General features: G+C 41.7%; 1 protein-coding gene across 3 annotated transcripts in view; it reads left to right on the plus strand.

Annotated features, from left to right (window-relative positions):
• Positions 1 to 11,924, plus strand: part of LOC118777732 (CAP-Gly domain-containing linker protein 1-like) — a 52,574-nt gene extending 40,650 nt beyond the window's left edge. For all 3 annotated transcript variants that reach the window (XM_036528855.1, XM_036528858.1, XM_036528856.1), the window contains 7 exons: positions 5,153 to 5,249; positions 5,954 to 6,006; positions 7,653 to 7,770; positions 8,181 to 8,337; positions 8,837 to 8,889; positions 10,730 to 10,857; positions 11,030 to 11,924. In XM_036528855.1, coding sequence (XP_036384748.1) covers positions 5,153 to 5,249; positions 5,954 to 6,006; positions 7,653 to 7,770; positions 8,181 to 8,337; positions 8,837 to 8,889; positions 10,730 to 10,857; positions 11,030 to 11,246 — 823 coding nt within the window. In that variant the 3' untranslated portion in view covers positions 11,247 to 11,924. The remainder of the gene's footprint in view (positions 1 to 5,152; positions 5,250 to 5,953; positions 6,007 to 7,652; positions 7,771 to 8,180; positions 8,338 to 8,836; positions 8,890 to 10,729; positions 10,858 to 11,029) is intronic.
• Positions 11,925 to 18,284: the final 6,360 nt, after the last annotated feature.

Here is an 18,284-nt window from a genome sequence, read left to right on the forward strand (position 1 = left end):
CCTCCTCGTAGCCCCACAGATCCGCCAACCTGTGCCCCCCCTACCCCCGTCACTATGGCTACGGGGGATAATTCAGGTACGGACCAATCCCAGCATCTCCTGGGGGATGAGCCAGCGGGAGAGGTGTGCGCCTCTATACATTTGATGTCTTTGTTCCAGGATAATCACTCACTGTCACGGCAGCTGGTTTCGGGGTTGGCCGTGTCACCTCTGCTGTTGATAGCGAGGCTTAAGCCCCACCAGGGTGCAGGACATTTCCAGCGTTACCATAGTGCCAATAAACCCTTGTCAGAAGGATAAAATGTCATCCAACTTTTTATAGCTAAAGTATTGCCTTGTAGAATTGCATAAAATTAGTGAATCAGGTCCTGCTGTTCCTTCAGAGACTAGTCGTGGATTGTGTGTTTTAATATGTACATAAATGGTCCTCTTTTTTGCTCAGTGGGGCTTGGTGAGTCACCTGGGTTAGTTGAACGGTGACGTGAGCACACTGAAACGTCAGTCTGCGTGACACACTCCGTTTACTGCCCTTTAATCCCCCAGCGCCGCAATGGCTGCATCAGGGCCTGAGTTTATAGTGAAGGGAGAGATCCAGCAAGGAGGCTGGGACTGGGAGACTGGTGGGGTGCTGGGAGGTCTGTGAGAAAAACGTACGGATAGAAAGTGACAGACGGAGAGGGAGCAAGAGGGAGAGGGGAGCGATTGTCCTAACAGAGAGTGTGCTGGAGGCAGATTGGCGACCTTGTCAGAGGCAGGTAAATAGAGCATCCCTCCTGCCTTGCAGGCTTGACATTTGCTTCGAGTACTGAGAGGAGAAAAAATTAGATGATTAAAATGATTTTCTTGCCACTTTCTGAACAACATGCATATGGCTCAACATTTCCAAGTCTGATAATCCTGTATTCAAGCATTATGGTTCAGTGGTCATTTTTGTTTCTGTTTATGCATGACTTTCAGATTAAGCTTTAATATCTTGGTGTGTAACCTGCAGCACAACACAGCTGCAAAGGTTATTATATTTACATTTTTAAACTTCACATTTCAACCTGTTTTTTTATTCATCATGTTGCCCTCTCGTGTTACTATTCAGACTAAAATCATCTTCACATTCTTTAGTATGATACAAGAGGCTTATGGTGTGAAGTGGGGAAGAGAAATTTCTCTGGCAACTTCAGTGGGCAGACAGACGTGATACTAGCGAAACCGTTTTCTCGAGAATGTGGATGGCGTCCAGAACCTTACGTAGAGCCATCTCGTTTGTCCTTACAGGGAAGTTCGTTGCAGAATGACAGCACGATTGTTCAGTGTTTGTCTGGTGTTCAGTGTGGGGTTGTGACAATGCCAGCATCTGCAGCCGTCAAGTTTCCTGTCTGAGTGGGTCGACCTGCTTCCATTCTTTACGATATCTCTCACAGCTGGATCTGAATCACAGCTGGAAAGGATGTTTGAATACAGGCAGAGACATGTGTCTTTACTTTTCAGAAGGTACCTAGGACAGCTCTATGACAAAGTAACAGTGGGAATTTGATTGTGTGTACACATCAGCCTGGTAAAGGTCACTGACTTGCTTGATGTCCAACTAAACACTTTCCCTGGGCTTCATTTTCAAATGTACACACGCTAAATGACAACTATAAGTAAAACTATTGAGGGTTTATCTGAGAGCAGCCCTACGTGGGTTTACTCACCGTGAACGGGACGTGCTCTTCTCTCTTCCTGAAGACGCGTGGCTGTGCCCTGGTTCCGGGAAGGTTTACATAACAGCCTCTCGCAGGATGAAAGGCGGTCCTTTCGCCCGACCGCAGCAGGCTGTTTGTTTCGCGTCTGATGAATTTTTGACGAGGCTGAATATAGACGGGATGCCATGGTGACAAGGAGCTGCGATCGCCGCCCCGTCCTCTTTCTGGAAGCAGTTAGCCGTGAGAATTCATCCCTGTGCGGCTCGTGTAGCGTGTCCGCGGGCGAGGCTGTGATTTCCTTCACGGTGAAGAGAATCGCATGCGAAGTGGCACAGTAAGGTGTAGCCAGTCGTCTGAGAAATCTCTTCATGCATTCTTTCGTTCAGTTCATAAGTTATTCCATATCGGTAAGACTAAAAATGTTCATACAATACCTCGGAAGCACGATTAAAGTAAAATTACATTACATTATTACAATTCTGGGTCAAATTCCTTGCATAAGGCTATAGCAGCAGTGTTGTGGGTGGAATCAAACCAGCAACCTTTTGGTTATGAGCCCTGCTCTTTAACACTATGCGACACTGCTGCCCCATATTTTGCTGCCCCCAAAGTTATGTACAGTTTGTACATGTCGACATTTGTATTTGTCAACTTCCAGCCAGTTTTAATTGCGTGAATGTCATTTATATTAAACATTTTACTTATATATGGGATAATATTGGGACACGTGGTGAGATTTCAGTGACAGGGGAAAATAGGAGTCCACTCTGCTGGACCTACATGCAGAGTCCTTCAGAGCAAGATCCACATAACCGTGTCAGAATTTGAGTGGCTCGATTACGGCAGCAGATTAATTCAATTTGGCCTCTGCCTCAACCGACACAGCTGCTCGCTGTGGCCCGGGGCGTTTGTCACAGATGAGGGGGACATTGGTGACCTCCACACCCTCAGGAAGAATTAATCAGGAGAATGATCATGTCATTTCAAAAGGCAGCGTGAAATATTATAATGTCACCTCCATGACACCCGTGTCAAAACCTAAGATGATATTTTTAAAGACTAGATGCCGTGAACTCCACTCATAATAATCACATCCATCCAGAACATTTGATTCTTAGAAGCAGGTTCCAAATGTTTTTGGATGATTCAAAGTATTTCTGTTAATTTATTGAGAAATACCTTTAAGTAAGTTCTTCAAAAATTGAACAAAACCTATTTTTTTACAATCCTTTTTTAAAATGCAGCAAAAATAGCATCACCTTCATTAAATATTTGACACTGTGAGAATTGCTGTTTGAGCTAAAATGCCATAGCGGAGTCAAAATCCATAACTAAATTAAAACATAAAATAGTCATTTCACTTACGTTATTTATTGTTGAATGTCTCCAGGATAATTGGTATTGTGGTGCCATGTTTGTTTGTATTCATTATGTAACATCTCCTTAGTTCTGCATACAGTCTTTGTGTCAGGGCTCAGGCAGGGACTGTGGCACAGACAGGGAGGGAGGATGCACAATGAAGTTATTAAGTCCAAATCGGAATCCAAAAGCGAGGTCAAAACAGGCAAAGACAAAAACCAGGAAAACACGGCGAACGATACCAAAAACAGATCCAAAAAAACACGGTCAAGAGAAACAGGCAAGATCGACGAAACAGGCAGGCAGAACAGGAAAACCGGCTGGTAGCACAACAGATAAACTGAGATGAACTGGCAACAAGACAGAGCGAAACAGGGTAGGTATAGGGCAGGGCTGATGAGGGGATGGGATGCAGGTGAGCCGGCAGGCAGGTGAAGGCGATCAGGTGGGCGTGGACAGGGTGGAGAGCGGGGCAGGGCTGGAACACAGGGAAACAGTAAACAAGAGCACATGGACAGGGAAACAAACTGGCTAAGATGCTGCAGTACTGACACTGACAGTGTAGACTGTGGAATGCCCTCAGTTGCATTTATTTCTTTCACTGGTTTTAACACTATCACAGAGAAGGTAGCATTTTTCATCAATAGTGACTTTTTTATTCCTGCCATTTCGACTGCCATCAAGACTCAGCTAAACTGTAGAGCCAACCATTTTCTCTAATATTTTACCTGCAAGATGCTTTGGATGATAAAAAACAAAAATAAACAATACGCTGTATTCAAATTGCAACGTTTTTTCCTTATTATTTACGCATGGTCGCATTCCATTGAGTACTGTACTACATGTTGTCAGTGAGCTCAAATTAATTCTTATGTATTAAAATATACATTATAATGCATAATTCCTAATATGGAAATATGACATGGGCGTTGGTCATAGCTGCATGTCTTTAAGTTGTCGATTTTAAGTCAGCTCTTTTTAATAATTATTTGAGTTTTTAAGGAGACTCTGTGGTGTTGTACATCTATATGTATTTGACCACATAATCACCCTAGAATTGTTTTGAACATGGACTTTGACTTTTTAAGATGGAATCATGTCATTTAAATTAGAAACAGTAGTTTGCAGGGGTGTGTAATTTAGTGTACTGCGAGTGACATAATTTGAGAATAAAACGAGGTTGGTGGGATGCACATATTGACTGACATTGATCCGCACTATACACAGGGCACACATTAATTAGCTGTAACACATGGTCTGTGCAGAGGGTTCACTATCAGCCAGAGGGCACACAGCGTGTTATGTGACCACTGATCAGACAGAGTTCAAATTCACTCCCAACTACTTCAACATAATGCAGAAAGTTTCTATAGTAAAGGCAACTGCATCAACCTGTTTAGTTTTACATTTCTGTCTCTGTGGAGACTTTAAACCTTGCTTGTCGTGCGTTTAAACATATTTCAGAAAATAAAATGGAATCTGCGTTTTTCTTAAACAGAAAAATATTCCTGTTTGTACAGTGGCGGGATACTGGCACCCTGGCGTTCTTCTCATTGTACCCCAGCTTGGTAGCGGTGAAAGGGCTCTCTGTGACTCTACCCTGCATGCTGTGCGGCTTTGTTCTTTGTGGTCTGCTGCAGTGTCTCTTTGTTCACACCTCCTATGACCTCACAGTAGCCCATGCATTTTCATGTAGCGCAGTTTGTAGAGGCATTGTTTTCCCCAAGGGAGGGAGATGGTACAACCACTGTTGATTTGACGGATGCTGATCTGTTCTCCTCAGCACTAATCCGACGCTAAAGAGTTCAGCCGCTCATGGTGAACAATCCTACAGTTTTGGGAAAGGGTGAGAACGCCGATAACATCCATTAACCCGGCTAAGAGAAACCCACCAATTTATATTCATATCCCGAGGCCCGCCTCTTCTTCTCTGCACTGTTGCCATGGTGACACGCTCCCCCGCCCCTCTTCTCATGTGCTTCACGTCGTGGCTGGGGTGTCCCCTCCGTGTGTGTGTGTGTGTGTGTGTGTGTGTGTGTGTGTGTGTGCGCGTGCACGTTTCACGTGTGCTCCTGCGTCATTGGTGACGCTCTCTGTTATGTTCTCCGCTGCAGCGAGGAGCTGAAGCTGGCAGCAAGTCAGAAGTCCCAGCACCTGGCTGCTCTTCAGCAGGAGAACGGCAAGCTTGCCAAGGAGCTGAGCCAAGGCCAGGTACTCAGCCTCAAGCCCCTGCCTACTACACTTTGCATCTGCATCTCTCCCTGGAGCCAGAGCCATGCACAGACCCTCTAGGGGACCGGGGTTCTGCTTTAGTCAAGGGTACCATTTTACACCCACAATAAGAAAACCTGCAATATTAAAACCTTAATATGCTAATGCAGAAAATTAAGTGAAGGAAAGCTAAATTGAATACTGTAATAAGTTCCATAAATTAATAAGGCAGTTGGAGAAATATGAAGCATTCATGATGACTACCTGCCTCCGCTAACACACTTTAAAACTGCCTTGCTCAGATTTAATTGAATTTAAGTTCAGAGTCCTCCAGCCCACAATTCATTGAGCACAGAATCACCAGATATCTTCGTGCAGTGCATTCCCTGTCAGCATCTGTACAGTGTGCTGCTGCACTGGTCCTTGTCTTCTCATAGCATTACCTCTGTACACAGCAATGGAGTTATTTATAAAATGTTACCGTCATCTTACACTTGTCACCTTTAAAGGAAAACTCAGCCTCGAAAAACATCACGTCGCATCCTCAGTATGCATAATTCAGAATGGTCTAAACGTCGGCAGTTATTTGTTTTCGTTTTTTCATTTTGCAATGACAAGCAATTTAAGATAAGCGTAATGCGCTACGAATCACGTAGATTCGCTCTTGCGAGCGTGGCGCTTAAAGAGGCTGTGTTGTCTTTCAGCTCGAAGAGGAACGGCTGAGCCTCAGCAGCCAGCTGCAGGATGTGAAGAGGAGGTAAGAGGCAGAAGGCTCCCAGCAGGCCTTCATATGTGTCTCATGCACAGCTCTCTTTTCAATGACTCGGGAAGGGCGAATAGTTGGAATCAGAGATTCACTCATCCCTCTGATATAGTGCTGAGTAGAGAAGTCTGTGTGCCACTCTTAAAACAGAAAAACAATTTGCAGATATGCTGATTAATATTATGCAAAATATAAATTCTCATTTATGTTATATTATACTTATATTCAAATTATTTCTTAAGCTGTTTTCAGTTACTACCAAGTGTTGTGATGAGAAGACAAATCAGCAGGGACACAGTGTACATGCACAAAAATAAAAACATTACTGGGCCTACAAAACTGCGAGTTATTGTCAAAAATATCTGCCAGTGTTATAAAATTATACATTTTGATTTTATTTAGATATTTACTATATATTCACTTACCTTTCCAGTGTTTTGTTCTTATCACCGAGGGAAGAGGAGGGGATTTTAGAAAGGGAATAACCAAATACATGAAAACGTATTTGTGAAGCCAATTAGCTTGCTGTAGGGCTCCAATAAAAGTGATTATTTCAGGGTTGTAATTGTTCTTCTGTTATGTCTTTGTTGATGCAATAACCGCCTTCCTTCTCCCCTCTCCCATGGTTCTTCATTATCAAAGCTTCTAATTCATGGCATTAAGGCGGGTCTTAGTGTTTCAGTTAACTTGGAGCTCAGACCCGCTTGTTAATATCCCTTATGAATGTAAACATGGGTTCTCCTCTACAGTTTTTAATGTTAAAAGGTAAGGAAATGAACAGATAATAGGCTGGGAATGGCAAAGCACTGAGCCTTGATTTGCACAGCAGTGAACAATCGGAATCAGAAAGCTTAAACCTTCTTAGGGAAAGGTGGGTATAAAGACACAGCAGGTTCTCAGTGCACATTCCTGGTAAAAAGTGAAAGCCAGTCCTCAGTCAGTTGCATAAGGTTTGTTGTTTTGCATTGGATTTCATGACTTACGATACCTACTAAACTCTTACCATTGTGAAGAAACAGATGTATCCCAAATTTACTTTTAATACATATTACGCATGTTAGAACATATGAAAATTGTTTATAACTTGTGATTGTTTATCTTCTATCGGAGAGAAGACATATGCATGAGGATGGATGTGTAAAATGCTCTTTTGACATAAGCATATGTCTGTTGAGGCTTCATTGATTTTCCTAACTGAATGCCTGAAAGCTCAGGGACATCCGACATCTGTCATCCTGCTTTAGTGAAAATAGGGACACAGCATGGTGAAAACACTCGTTCTATGTAGACATATGATGTAGAAATATAGAGGGTCAGCTGTCATAATTATCTACTGGACCATGGTGCAGTTACACACTTATATAACGTCCTGTAGTGTTCCCCCTATGCCAAATGTTACACTATTAAAACCTTGAAAATTGGATTTTCTTGTCTAGTTCTCTTCTGGGTTTGAATTTTCCCCTGAGTGGAGTATACTAGGGCCAAGGGTTTCAGTGGCTGTTCCCAAAGCTTGTAGCAGTGTCCAGGAAACCATTGGAGACCCATGTCATCAGCACTTTCTCCCAGTACCCACAGAGGTGCTTCCCAAAATGGCTGTCTCAGTGGTCTCTGAAGTGGGATTGTGTTCTATCTTCCTGCAGAGAGAGTGAGTCTGAGAAGGAAACAGAAGAAGAAAGAGCATCTCTCCAGCTATCCTTCCAGAAAACTAGTGCCTTGATCTTGGAGAAGGACAAAGAGTTGGAGACACTGAGGAATGAGGTAACCATTCCTTCATCAGGGGGGCTAGAGTACCATTGACCGATCTGACTGAGCCAATTTTTTTTTTTTTTGATGACTGTCTCTAAGTAAGCAAGTTAACTTAGACCTAGAATCACTTACCATTCAGTTATCTGTTCAATAAAGTACTTAAGTGAAGTAATCTGTTAAGAAAAGACTCAAGACCTCTCCATCCTCCTCTGTCTCAACCTTTGGCTGCTCTTAACCTCTGAGATCCTGTCAGATCCTGTAGCGAGGCAGATGTCTTGCTCTCTGAAAAGTTACAAAAGGACTCAATAATGTCGATTATAAAGCTCACCCGAAATGACTGACCTCGGAGTCTGGCTGTGGCTCCCAGTCAACAGTCGCCCGCGCCAATCAGTGTCTCCATCTGCCCCTGCGTTCCTGCACAGATTGCGATGCTGCGCGGCGAGAACGCCATGGCGAAGACTCTGCAGTCGGCGGTGCAGTCCCTGGAGACGGAGAAGGCGCAGCTGCAGGGCCGTGTGCAAAGCCTGGAGCAGAGGCTGGCAGGCGGCCAGGGGGCTGGGGGTACTGATGGCTCCTCAGGTAAATATAGATGATACTGAAAAGATTAAGCACACTTTTTTTCAGGTCAAAGTGCCGTGGTTGTTAGACTGAACACTGACCTGCAAAGAACTTTAACTGCTTGATTTCTTCAATAGCAGGGTCTGCTTAGTAGTTATAATGGCCATATATTCTATATGCAGAGTGAAGACCCACTTGCAGGTCTATCCTTTATTGAAAGCGTAGTTCTTAAAAAATACAAATTACGTATTGTAAAACTTGGCTTGGTGGCGAACTTTAATATTGGAACGTTAACGTTAATACCAAAAGTACCAAAACTTTGTAAATTATAGCTGTGCCTCTCACAAACCACATAGGTACAGTAAACCGTTGCAAACTGCTATAATGTAGATATATGCAGATGCGGGTGATTATCACTCAGGAGACTAGGTATTGTAAAGGAGCTCTCCTACTGCTCCCAACTGAACATTCTGACTTTATGGCTGTCTGTAATTTGTGTGCGTGTGTGTGTCGTCCTCAGGTGATGCAGTCCTGGACCAGCTCAGAGAGGAGAAGGAATTTGCGGAGGGCCAGGTCAGACATTACTCAACCATCCCTCTCATTGGACTGTTCAACTACATTCTGTGTGCTGCTTAAAAAATGAAGCTTTAGCTACTGTTGCTGCAGTCTCTAGGCTGGGGCTCTAAAACTGGGAAGGCAGAAAGGATAGCGCCCAGTCTAGTGAGAACAAATAAAACAGTTTTGATGTCCCAAAAACTTTGTTTTCTTTCTTCTATATCTAATAACACATACAAGATGGAGACTGAATGCTACACAGGCTGTGATTACATAGCTGCTTCTCAGTTTTCCAGTATTTATATAGTAGATGTGTGGATATATGTACATTTTAATACTTGTAAGTTGTACTATTGGAATTACAGGGGAAAATGGAAAGCTTTTATATCTTTTTATTCCTTTTTTTTAAGTACCCATTTGCATGGCTTTGTCTCAGATGCATTTAGGAAAAGGAAAGTTTCCTAATCCTTAAACAAGCTTACCTGTTTCCAAGGGCTTTTGTCATAGAGATGATTGCAAATGTGCAGTTTGCATTTAAAATAGTTGATTACTTTTGTAATTAATTTGATCACACAATATAATTGAAGAGTTACACCTGGAGATCTAAAGTCCATGGCTTGTTCAGAACCTTTTACATTGAATATTTCAGGAAATTTTACGGCTAAGACTTGTACTTTTTCGAGTTTGCAGTCAGATCATATTGATATACTTCAGTTGCATTGTCTGAAGTTCACACATCTGAGTCCCTGCAATTCATTTCTGCTGTTAGACATTGCCAGCCCTAATGCACAGCTGTGTATGCACAGCTGCCAAATTTCTTTTCATGATCTGCAATTAGGCTTACACTGCAAAATCAAGTGCTGTCAAGACAAGCTGGGTGCAAATACAAAAGTGAGAGACCCAATTTAATTCATGCTCAGAATTCAAAGAGTAGTTTGACATTTATACCAGGTGCAGGCTCCAGGAAGATGAAAAGTTAAGTACTTGAGTAGTCCTTAACTTCACAAAATAAAGGAATTATTTGACTCAGCTTGCCAATAAAGAAACAGCATGTGATCCAAAAAAACAAGTAATGCAAGCCCTACTTACCGTGTAACTGTGAGAACAACAAAGAATTTAAGTAGATGGTATCTTAAGCAGAAGTTGCCTGCTAATATCAGATCTTGTTAGTTTTTCATTTAGCCCTGTTTCCTTTGGTGTCCTCCCCTCATGCTGACATCAATATGGAGAGAATGTGTATAGCATCAGCACATGTGTGGATCATCCCAAGTGTAACCTCCATTTAGGCTCCCCATCCCCCCCCCCCCACACACACACACACATTGTTGGCCATGTCTCCCTACCAACCAAGCAGAAAGCAGTGTGTAACTCTTTCTCAGCCATTTCATGTCCTGCACGTCTGTTTATATTTTTTTCCTTTTTTCTCTTTTCTTGGAAACAAGTCCCATATTCTGGTCCATCCTCCAATGAAAAATCTCTCAGCCCGTGCCTAATCAGCTCGGTACAGTTGATCCCTGTGAGGAAGGGGTCCAAAAACTCTACCTCATACCTTGTACCCCTTGCTCACTTTACTCTCTTAGAAACAAAAAATCCTCTTTGTACCTTTTTTCCTAGCAAAGCACTCCCAGGTGCCTCTTTCGTCATTTGATTACAGCAATCGTGCATAGAATGCAATGAATTCACCAATGGCCTCTGAAGTTGACACTGATCTATTCATTTAGAACCATATATATATATATATATATATATATATATATATATATATATATATATATATATATATAGGGATCTGTCATTGTGTGACTGATGTTTTTCCTCTCTTGCTGCTCTCTTTCCTAACCATCCTTCTCCGGACCAGATTGACTTCCTGAACTCTGTCATCGTGGACCTGCAGAGGAAGAACCAGGAGCTGAAGGGCAAGCTGAAGAAGCTGGCTGAGGCGGCGTTCAACGGGAACACGGATGGCGAGCTGGAACACCACGGCAGGTGAGCCTCTCGCCTCGTTGCTTTCCTCTCCCCTCACTCCCAGTCCCTTCCTCTGCCATCCATTCATTTGGTGCCCCTACTGTTGCAAAACAACGAGAGAGGATTGAGGTTCTTCACGCGGTGTGCCTCCAGCTAAGATCCCCTATCTGCCTCTTTCTTTTTCCCTCATCAGTCGGTCCAAGAAGAAGCCCACTCCGCGACTCTTCTGTGACATCTGCGACTGCTTCGACCTCCACGACACAGAGGACTGCCCCACCCAGATGCAGTCGCCCGACTCCCCGCCTCACACGGCCTACCACGGCAGCCGCGGAGACGAGCGGCCCTACTGCGACATCTGCGAAGCGTTCGGCCACTGGACTGAGTCCTGCAACGACGACCAGACCTTCTGAGGCTCGCTCGCTGCCCCCCCCTTCCCGCTGCCACCCCCCCCCCCACGCTGCTCAGAACATGGTGGCACCCAGACTGGCTTCAACATCACCTTCTCTCATGTTTGTGTGTGTGTGTGTCCGCACGTCAACACCCACCTGGGCCATTCGGTTCTCCTCTACCAGAGCACCTTCTCCCAATAAGGGTCCAGTCACTTTTTATGCTCCACCTATTACTGTCAGTGCCAGGAGATGGGAAAGCTGGCCACTGTCAGAATTCAAAGTTTACAGATGGGGGTAAAGCAGTAATAACAAAACAGTACCAAGACAAACGGATCAGTGACAATGACATTTGAATGACTGTGAGAAAAGAGCAGGATAGATACTGCTCAACAGCAGCCACTTCTGGTGGTGAAATGTTACTGCGGGAGCAGCTCTCAGTCAATCAAATGAGGCCTTGTCCACACGTACACAGGTGTTTTTTAAAGCGTAGCTTTTTCTATGCGTTTTGGCCTTTTGTCCACACACAAACTGCGTTTTAGGTCACTGAAAATGGACCTTTTGCAAAACTCCTTCCAGGATGAAGTTTTTCAGAAACTCCGTTTTCAGTGTTTACCTGTAGACAGGGAAAAGTTTTTGGCTTGTAACATTTACATTTATTCATTTGGCAGACGCTTTTATCCAAAGCGACTTACATAGGTTACAGTTCTTTACAATGTTATCCATTTATACAGCTGGATATTTACTGAGGCAACTGTGGGTTAAGTACCTTGCCTAAGGGTACAGCAGCAGTATCCCAGCGGGGATCAAACCAGCAACCTTTCAGTTACGAGTCCTGCTCCTTAACCACTATGCTACACTGCCACCACTACTGTAACGTCGGAGTGTGCGCCATAATAACTTTTTTTCAGCCTTCTGGTTGGCCAACATGGCTTTACAGTTAGGGTTATATTGCCACCTGTTGGTTTGGCATGCTCTTGATAGTGCTTGACAGCGTGTTTCTGTGTTTTCAGGTGGACAGAGATTTTTTTTTTAAGAACAAAGGAGGAAAAACCCAGTTTTTAAAAATACCTGTGTACGTGTGGACTAGGCCTAAGTCATTTGGTCAGTGAAGACGACAACCTCTCTAGGCTCGGTCCCTCTGACTGATCCAAGAGCTGATCAACACAGCCAAAAACAAATGTTTTTCAAGCTGTTTAGGTTTGCATTGCTAGTTCATTCCAGCGGTCCTTTCAAATGTTTATTAGCACATGAACAAGTCGCATCAAACAAAAAAGTAGAGATTGGAATCTGGGGTGGGAGTGGGGAGATGAATTCAACAACAATAATGGAAGACTCAGACCAGGGCCAGATGGTCACTCTGAAGGAGGTTAAGCCAGCCGCTAATAACATACTGCACAGCAACACTTTAAACTTCTATTCCCCTTTTAAATACTTGGCTCCTTTTAACTGCCTCTTTATGTTAACTTGTTTAATAATCATTTATAATTTATAAATATCAAGAAAGAACAACAGCTCTATTGTCAGATTTTATGTTTTTTCCTTTTCCGTCCCCTTTCTGAATGTGAAGTATATGTAAACAGAGAAATAAAGGATATTGTTTGGATCATATTGTATCTCTCAGCATACTTGTATAATAACTGTGGAAAGTAGATTTGTTTTACTGTAAATAGTTGCTGTATTTTTCTCAAGAAAGTTGTACTCATGTTGGCACAACAATATGGAAAAATCTGTTTTCGTGTTTCACTGTTCTGTACAGTAGATCATATGGGCCAATGTATGGGTTTGCCAGCATATAAGCACATGTAAAGACAGTATTAACGCCAAGCACATTGTGGACCGTTTCTACTTTAATAAATGGTTATCATCTTTAACGGGTGTTTGTCATTGTCAAATAACAATATTCATAATATTCAGAATGTCTAATATACTTACACAAATCCACTCATGCAACCTATGTGACAGAATTTTCCTTTTGTTGAAATCTTCGAGTGTCTGGGTATGTTGCTCTTTGACAGCTTATACCTTTCAAGCCGGATTTTGAATTTCCAAAGGGGATGCCCCATGTAAATCTCTGAAAAATTCATAGGAAAGAATGAATCAGCATTTTGTCATACCCTCAGCATGATCCCATTGGACAAGTAGTCTTACTTGAGAGAAAGTGATGGCCTGGTACTTATCTTTGATAAAGAAGAAACACTCATGCACTGTTATAGTTCCCACAAATGCCTTCATTGCAGGGTGAAACAAAAGCTGATAAAACACAGTGTTTTGATGTCTGTAGTCTTTATCAGGTGAAGACCACACAGGCAATCTAACTACATGTGTTTTGGCTTTGGTGTGTCATCTTAACTGCTCATCCACTTGGGCAGGACATCATGAATGATGTAGATTTGCATTTAATTAATACAAGAAGTCAACAATTACAGGCACTGTAATTGTTGACTGTTGACTGTAATTAGCTTCGATGATCCCCTTTAGCACGGCCTGTTTGCCATCTAGTGGTAAAACTAATGTACTGTCCTTACCTTGTGGGAGCCAGTCAGTCAGGATGTGAAGGGCACCTCTGTTTCTAAGATGGCAGTGTAGCATAGTGGTTAAGGAGCAGGGCTCATAACTGAAAGGTTGCCAGTTCGATCCCCGCTGGGACACTGCTGCTGTACCCTTGGGCAAGGTACTTAACCCACAATTACCTCAGTAAAATATCCAGCTGTATAAATGGATAACATTGTAAAGAACTGTAACCTATGTAAGTTGCTTTGGATAAAAGCATCTGCTAAATGAATAAATGTAAATGTAAGACTTCGTAGGCCTGATTTCAATTATCATTTGGCCTTAACATTGCCTGAAAAATGCATTTGTAAATTTTTAACAATTTACAAACAATTGTTTCCGTCAATGCTGATGATTGTTGAATTAGCTATACTGTGTCTGTGAAGACTAAAAGTAATACCTGCATTTAATTTTGAGTTCTGGGTTTAATAAAATGTTGATGTAACCCAGGCCATGGTCAAAGCCAAAAAAGATTGAATGCATTTTGTAATTTTATAAATTTGTATTACGTCAAATATTTTGACAAATGAAAACTGTTCTGTCCTGGTTCTAAGAGTTAAAGAGAACTAGAAAATCCACCAGACTGCAGCTCTCCAAACCCAGGATTAGGCACTGCTTGTTAAAAAATCTGGGAAGCAGAGCAACAGTACTATATTATCCTACTCCACATAACAGCTGCAAGGTTTGTGAATCTGAGAATGGAAGACTGGCATTAAATCTTCCTTAATGCCATTCTTCTTTTCCTTTGCTTTTCTCTGTCAGTATCAGCATACATTTACTGAATTTTGAGAGCCTATATCAGAAAATAACAAGAGGAAGGGACCCCATTCCATTGTCCCTAGTGCATTTCTTAATTCAGCATTTTAAAGTCTCTCTGATCTAGTTATGACTGTTTGGGTGATAATATGTGTTCCAGGTTTCAATCTAAATTGTTTTAGCGTAGAAACTGCACATATGATTGCGGGGTTCAAAAATTAACTATAGGCCTTGATAGACAGATTGATATTTAAGAGAATGCAAAGAAAGCAGGTCTGACGTTCAGTTACTGTGTTTGGATTTGGCTGTCGTGTAAATGTTTCACAGATGATAAAAAAGAACTGAGGAAAAGGAGTTCTAGCCCGAAAAAACTGCACTGGACTCTGCCCTCTTTTCTGTCTGTGAATAATTCATATGTTACCAGGGACTGTACAAACCAAACAACATAAAGATGCAGACTCCTCTTTGCAGAATTTCTGAATGCATTGTTTTGTAATAGGAAATAACTAAATCATGGTACCTTTGGGTGGTTTTGTTATAATGGTGCAATGAATAGCGTTCATTTCAGGACAGTTTTTAATTATTTTTTTTTAACTCATGATATTTGACAGTGTTTGATTGGAATGTAAACATGAACAGTTCTGCAAACCATAAAATACATACAGTGACTGTGCAGCTTTTCTCCAGGAGCTTAATCAAGAAACATTTGCCAAAATTTTCCATTTTCTCTATAACTGTGATTTGCACTTTGCTCCCTTCAAAACAATTAGTTTCCACTTCACGGGACAACAAATGTTGGTGCCCCCTCATGTTTAATTTACCTCTGGTTCCATTTCTGTACATGCAAAAATAAGGTGATTCATTTTTGATGAGTTTCCATGTGGTTTTGGAAAGCAGTCGCACTAAGTGGGAAATTTATTTGATCAAATTCCACTCAATATGTGTACATACAAATGTACTGGATACAGTTGTAATGAGTGTTATTTAGAAAACAGCAACACACCACTTCATGATGTGTGTGACTGAGGTTGTGTGAGATAAAGTTTCAGTGCTTTGTAACTTGTGCACACTCTCCCTTTGTATCTCAAACATTACATCACACGTTATGTTTTTAAGGTAAATGTCATTTGTTGTGTTCTGGTGTTGTGCTGTATTTGGGTAGGAGTGGTATTTTGTGGAAGAGGGGGAGAAGGGCTGATCACCTCCTCTGCAGGGTATTGTGGGTATGGTGCCTGTGTTGTGGTCGCTGGCCAAACCCAGCTAAACGGAAACCACATGCAGCTTCAAAGCAATTAGGAGGGTCCTATTCACCACATATATTTGCAAAACGTCAAGTACTCACATATTCTTTCAGTACAAGTCTATCATATTTCAGATAGATACAGTAAGTAGGTAGCCTTAGGTAATATGGTCAGAGTTGGTAGTGTGTAATAAGAAGAGCTAGGGTACAGAGAGAAGCAAAAGAGGTGAGGAGGATACACAGGCAAAGGAAGAAGAAAGGCATGAGAAAGCAATGTGTCCTGGAGAGCGGTGGGCAAAAGAATGTTGCTTTTTTATTAGTTCTAAATTTACCTGATACAAAAGACACCACAATCAGAAAATTTCCCTCAGATTGGTGGGACTCACCCAGGAGGTTATGGGAGGAGGAGAAGGGGTGAGCTTGCAGATGCTACCCATAGTCTGTGCAAAGCACTTCTAGGCCAACAAACCATGGCCTGGTTTCATGATGACTGAGGTCAGGCACACCCGCCAGACAGTGCATAAGTGCACATAAAAGGCTATCAAAGCCATCCTAACCAAAGACAGAAAATCTAGTTTCTACGATGTGGCTCACTTCCTTTTTTGATTAAATTTAGCAACGTGTGCATTAAATCAGCTAGATGCCCAGATGCTGAAATGGATAACACTCTTTGCTTGTGTAAATAACACTGTAAACACATTGCTGTCCCTTTCAGAAGAACAGAATATTGTTTTAAATTTTGTTTTAAAACTTTAATGAGGATTAGAAGATAGTGTGATGTTACATTCCCCTTGGATTATCAAGGCTTAGGCTTGTTCTCATTGTTAAAACCCACAACTAAAAAAAGAAATATACAAATTTCAATACAAATTCCAAAATTTTTGGAAAATTCATAGAAAACTAGTGTAGGAAACTGCAAGTGTTTTTAAAAACGTCACTTTCACATGCACGTGTCTAATTGGAAGTTATCCAGATGTTATACTTAAAAAATACAAGAAATTTCAAATTGTCAAATGTCAAAATTACATTATCACTTAGGTTCATAAAAACCATTTGCTGAAGTGTCATTTTTCTTAACATAACTTAACATAAAAATATGTATTAAATGAGGTTAAAAATATAAAAATGTTTTTATCAATAATGTGGGCAAATAAGTTCTGAATTCTGATTCTATTGCTCCATGATCCCACTTTCATTTGATACCAGAGCCATGCACGTCCACATCGTACTCCTGAAGTTGTAAGTTATTATTCAGAGGGTGGGTAAAATAGATTTATGCTTGCAGAAAAGTGGCAAGGACCCTGAAGATGTTGACTTCCTCCACTCATCCACCCATACTTTATCTCTTCCCTTCTTTACCACTATCTACACGCAGGCAGGAAAAGATTACTAATACCCCAATATGCAGTCCTGTCAAAAAGTCCCACTTTTGAATATAAATATGAGCACACATGTTGAACTGTCAGAGATCCTTCTCATCCATCTGCCTGATAGACATCTCACCAAGTATTGCCTGCACAATGGTTCGCCCCTTAGGTAAGTAATGCCGCTCACTAGATTCCATCGACTGGTGAATATGAAAGTGACACGGGCAGTAAGAAATGTTTAGGCTATGAAAATGCATTGTGGACCCGCCACACTGTGAAGTGTGTCACAGACGCTTTAGAAGTTGAAATGACATTTCTCATCTTTTGTACTGAGTGCTATAGAGTTGAATTTGAATTTCTGTTGTATGACCAAAGGATCAAACATGGGTATCAAACCATTGTATGTCCTGTCAACCAACAACCATCTCTCTGTCTCTTTCAAGGACTGCTTTTCCTCATCTTTGCTGAATGCTGTGCAAGACATATAAGTCCCCTATGGCAATATGCTATTACCGAAACTGAAGCCCTACAGACTCTATATGTAAGTATCTGCTTATGTACACACTTGACAGTAAAGTAAGGTATAACTGCATTTAAATGATGCTGAGCAACCACACCTGTTAGCACTGCTTTGGGGTTGGACAGCAGTGTGGCATGGTGGGTAAGGAGCCAGACTTGTAACTGAGAGCTGCAGGTCCTTGGTCGGCCACTGTTGTTTTACCCTTGAGCAAAGTACTTTATATAAAATGCTTCAGTAAACATCCAGTTCTACAAATGGATTAAATTTATAAATAAAATTTATGCACCCCTGGATATAGATGGCTGCTTAGCAAAAATATGAGACAGTGATTTCAGTTATGTTAGGATCAGAGCTGGATGTCCAGTTCCAATTCTTAAGGGCTGCATGGCCCACAGCTTTCTTTCTTCTTAGGAAGTTACCACATCTGTTACAGTAACAGGAGTAAATTCATTGCCATGGTACTTATAAAACCTGCTAAAACTCAACTCTCTAGGATTAGAACTGCCCATCTATTGAGAATGTTGTTCAGATCCAAGAAGATATCCATGCTTATGAACAAATACCTAATATAAGTACTTAGCACGTTATCTATTGGAGATGAATGATTATGTCATAAATGTGGATGC

The sequence above is a fragment of the Megalops cyprinoides genome, chromosome 5, assembly GCF_013368585.1.
Source record: "Megalops cyprinoides isolate fMegCyp1 chromosome 5, fMegCyp1.pri, whole genome shotgun sequence".
NCBI lineage: Eukaryota > Metazoa > Chordata > Actinopteri > Elopiformes > Megalopidae > Megalops > Megalops cyprinoides.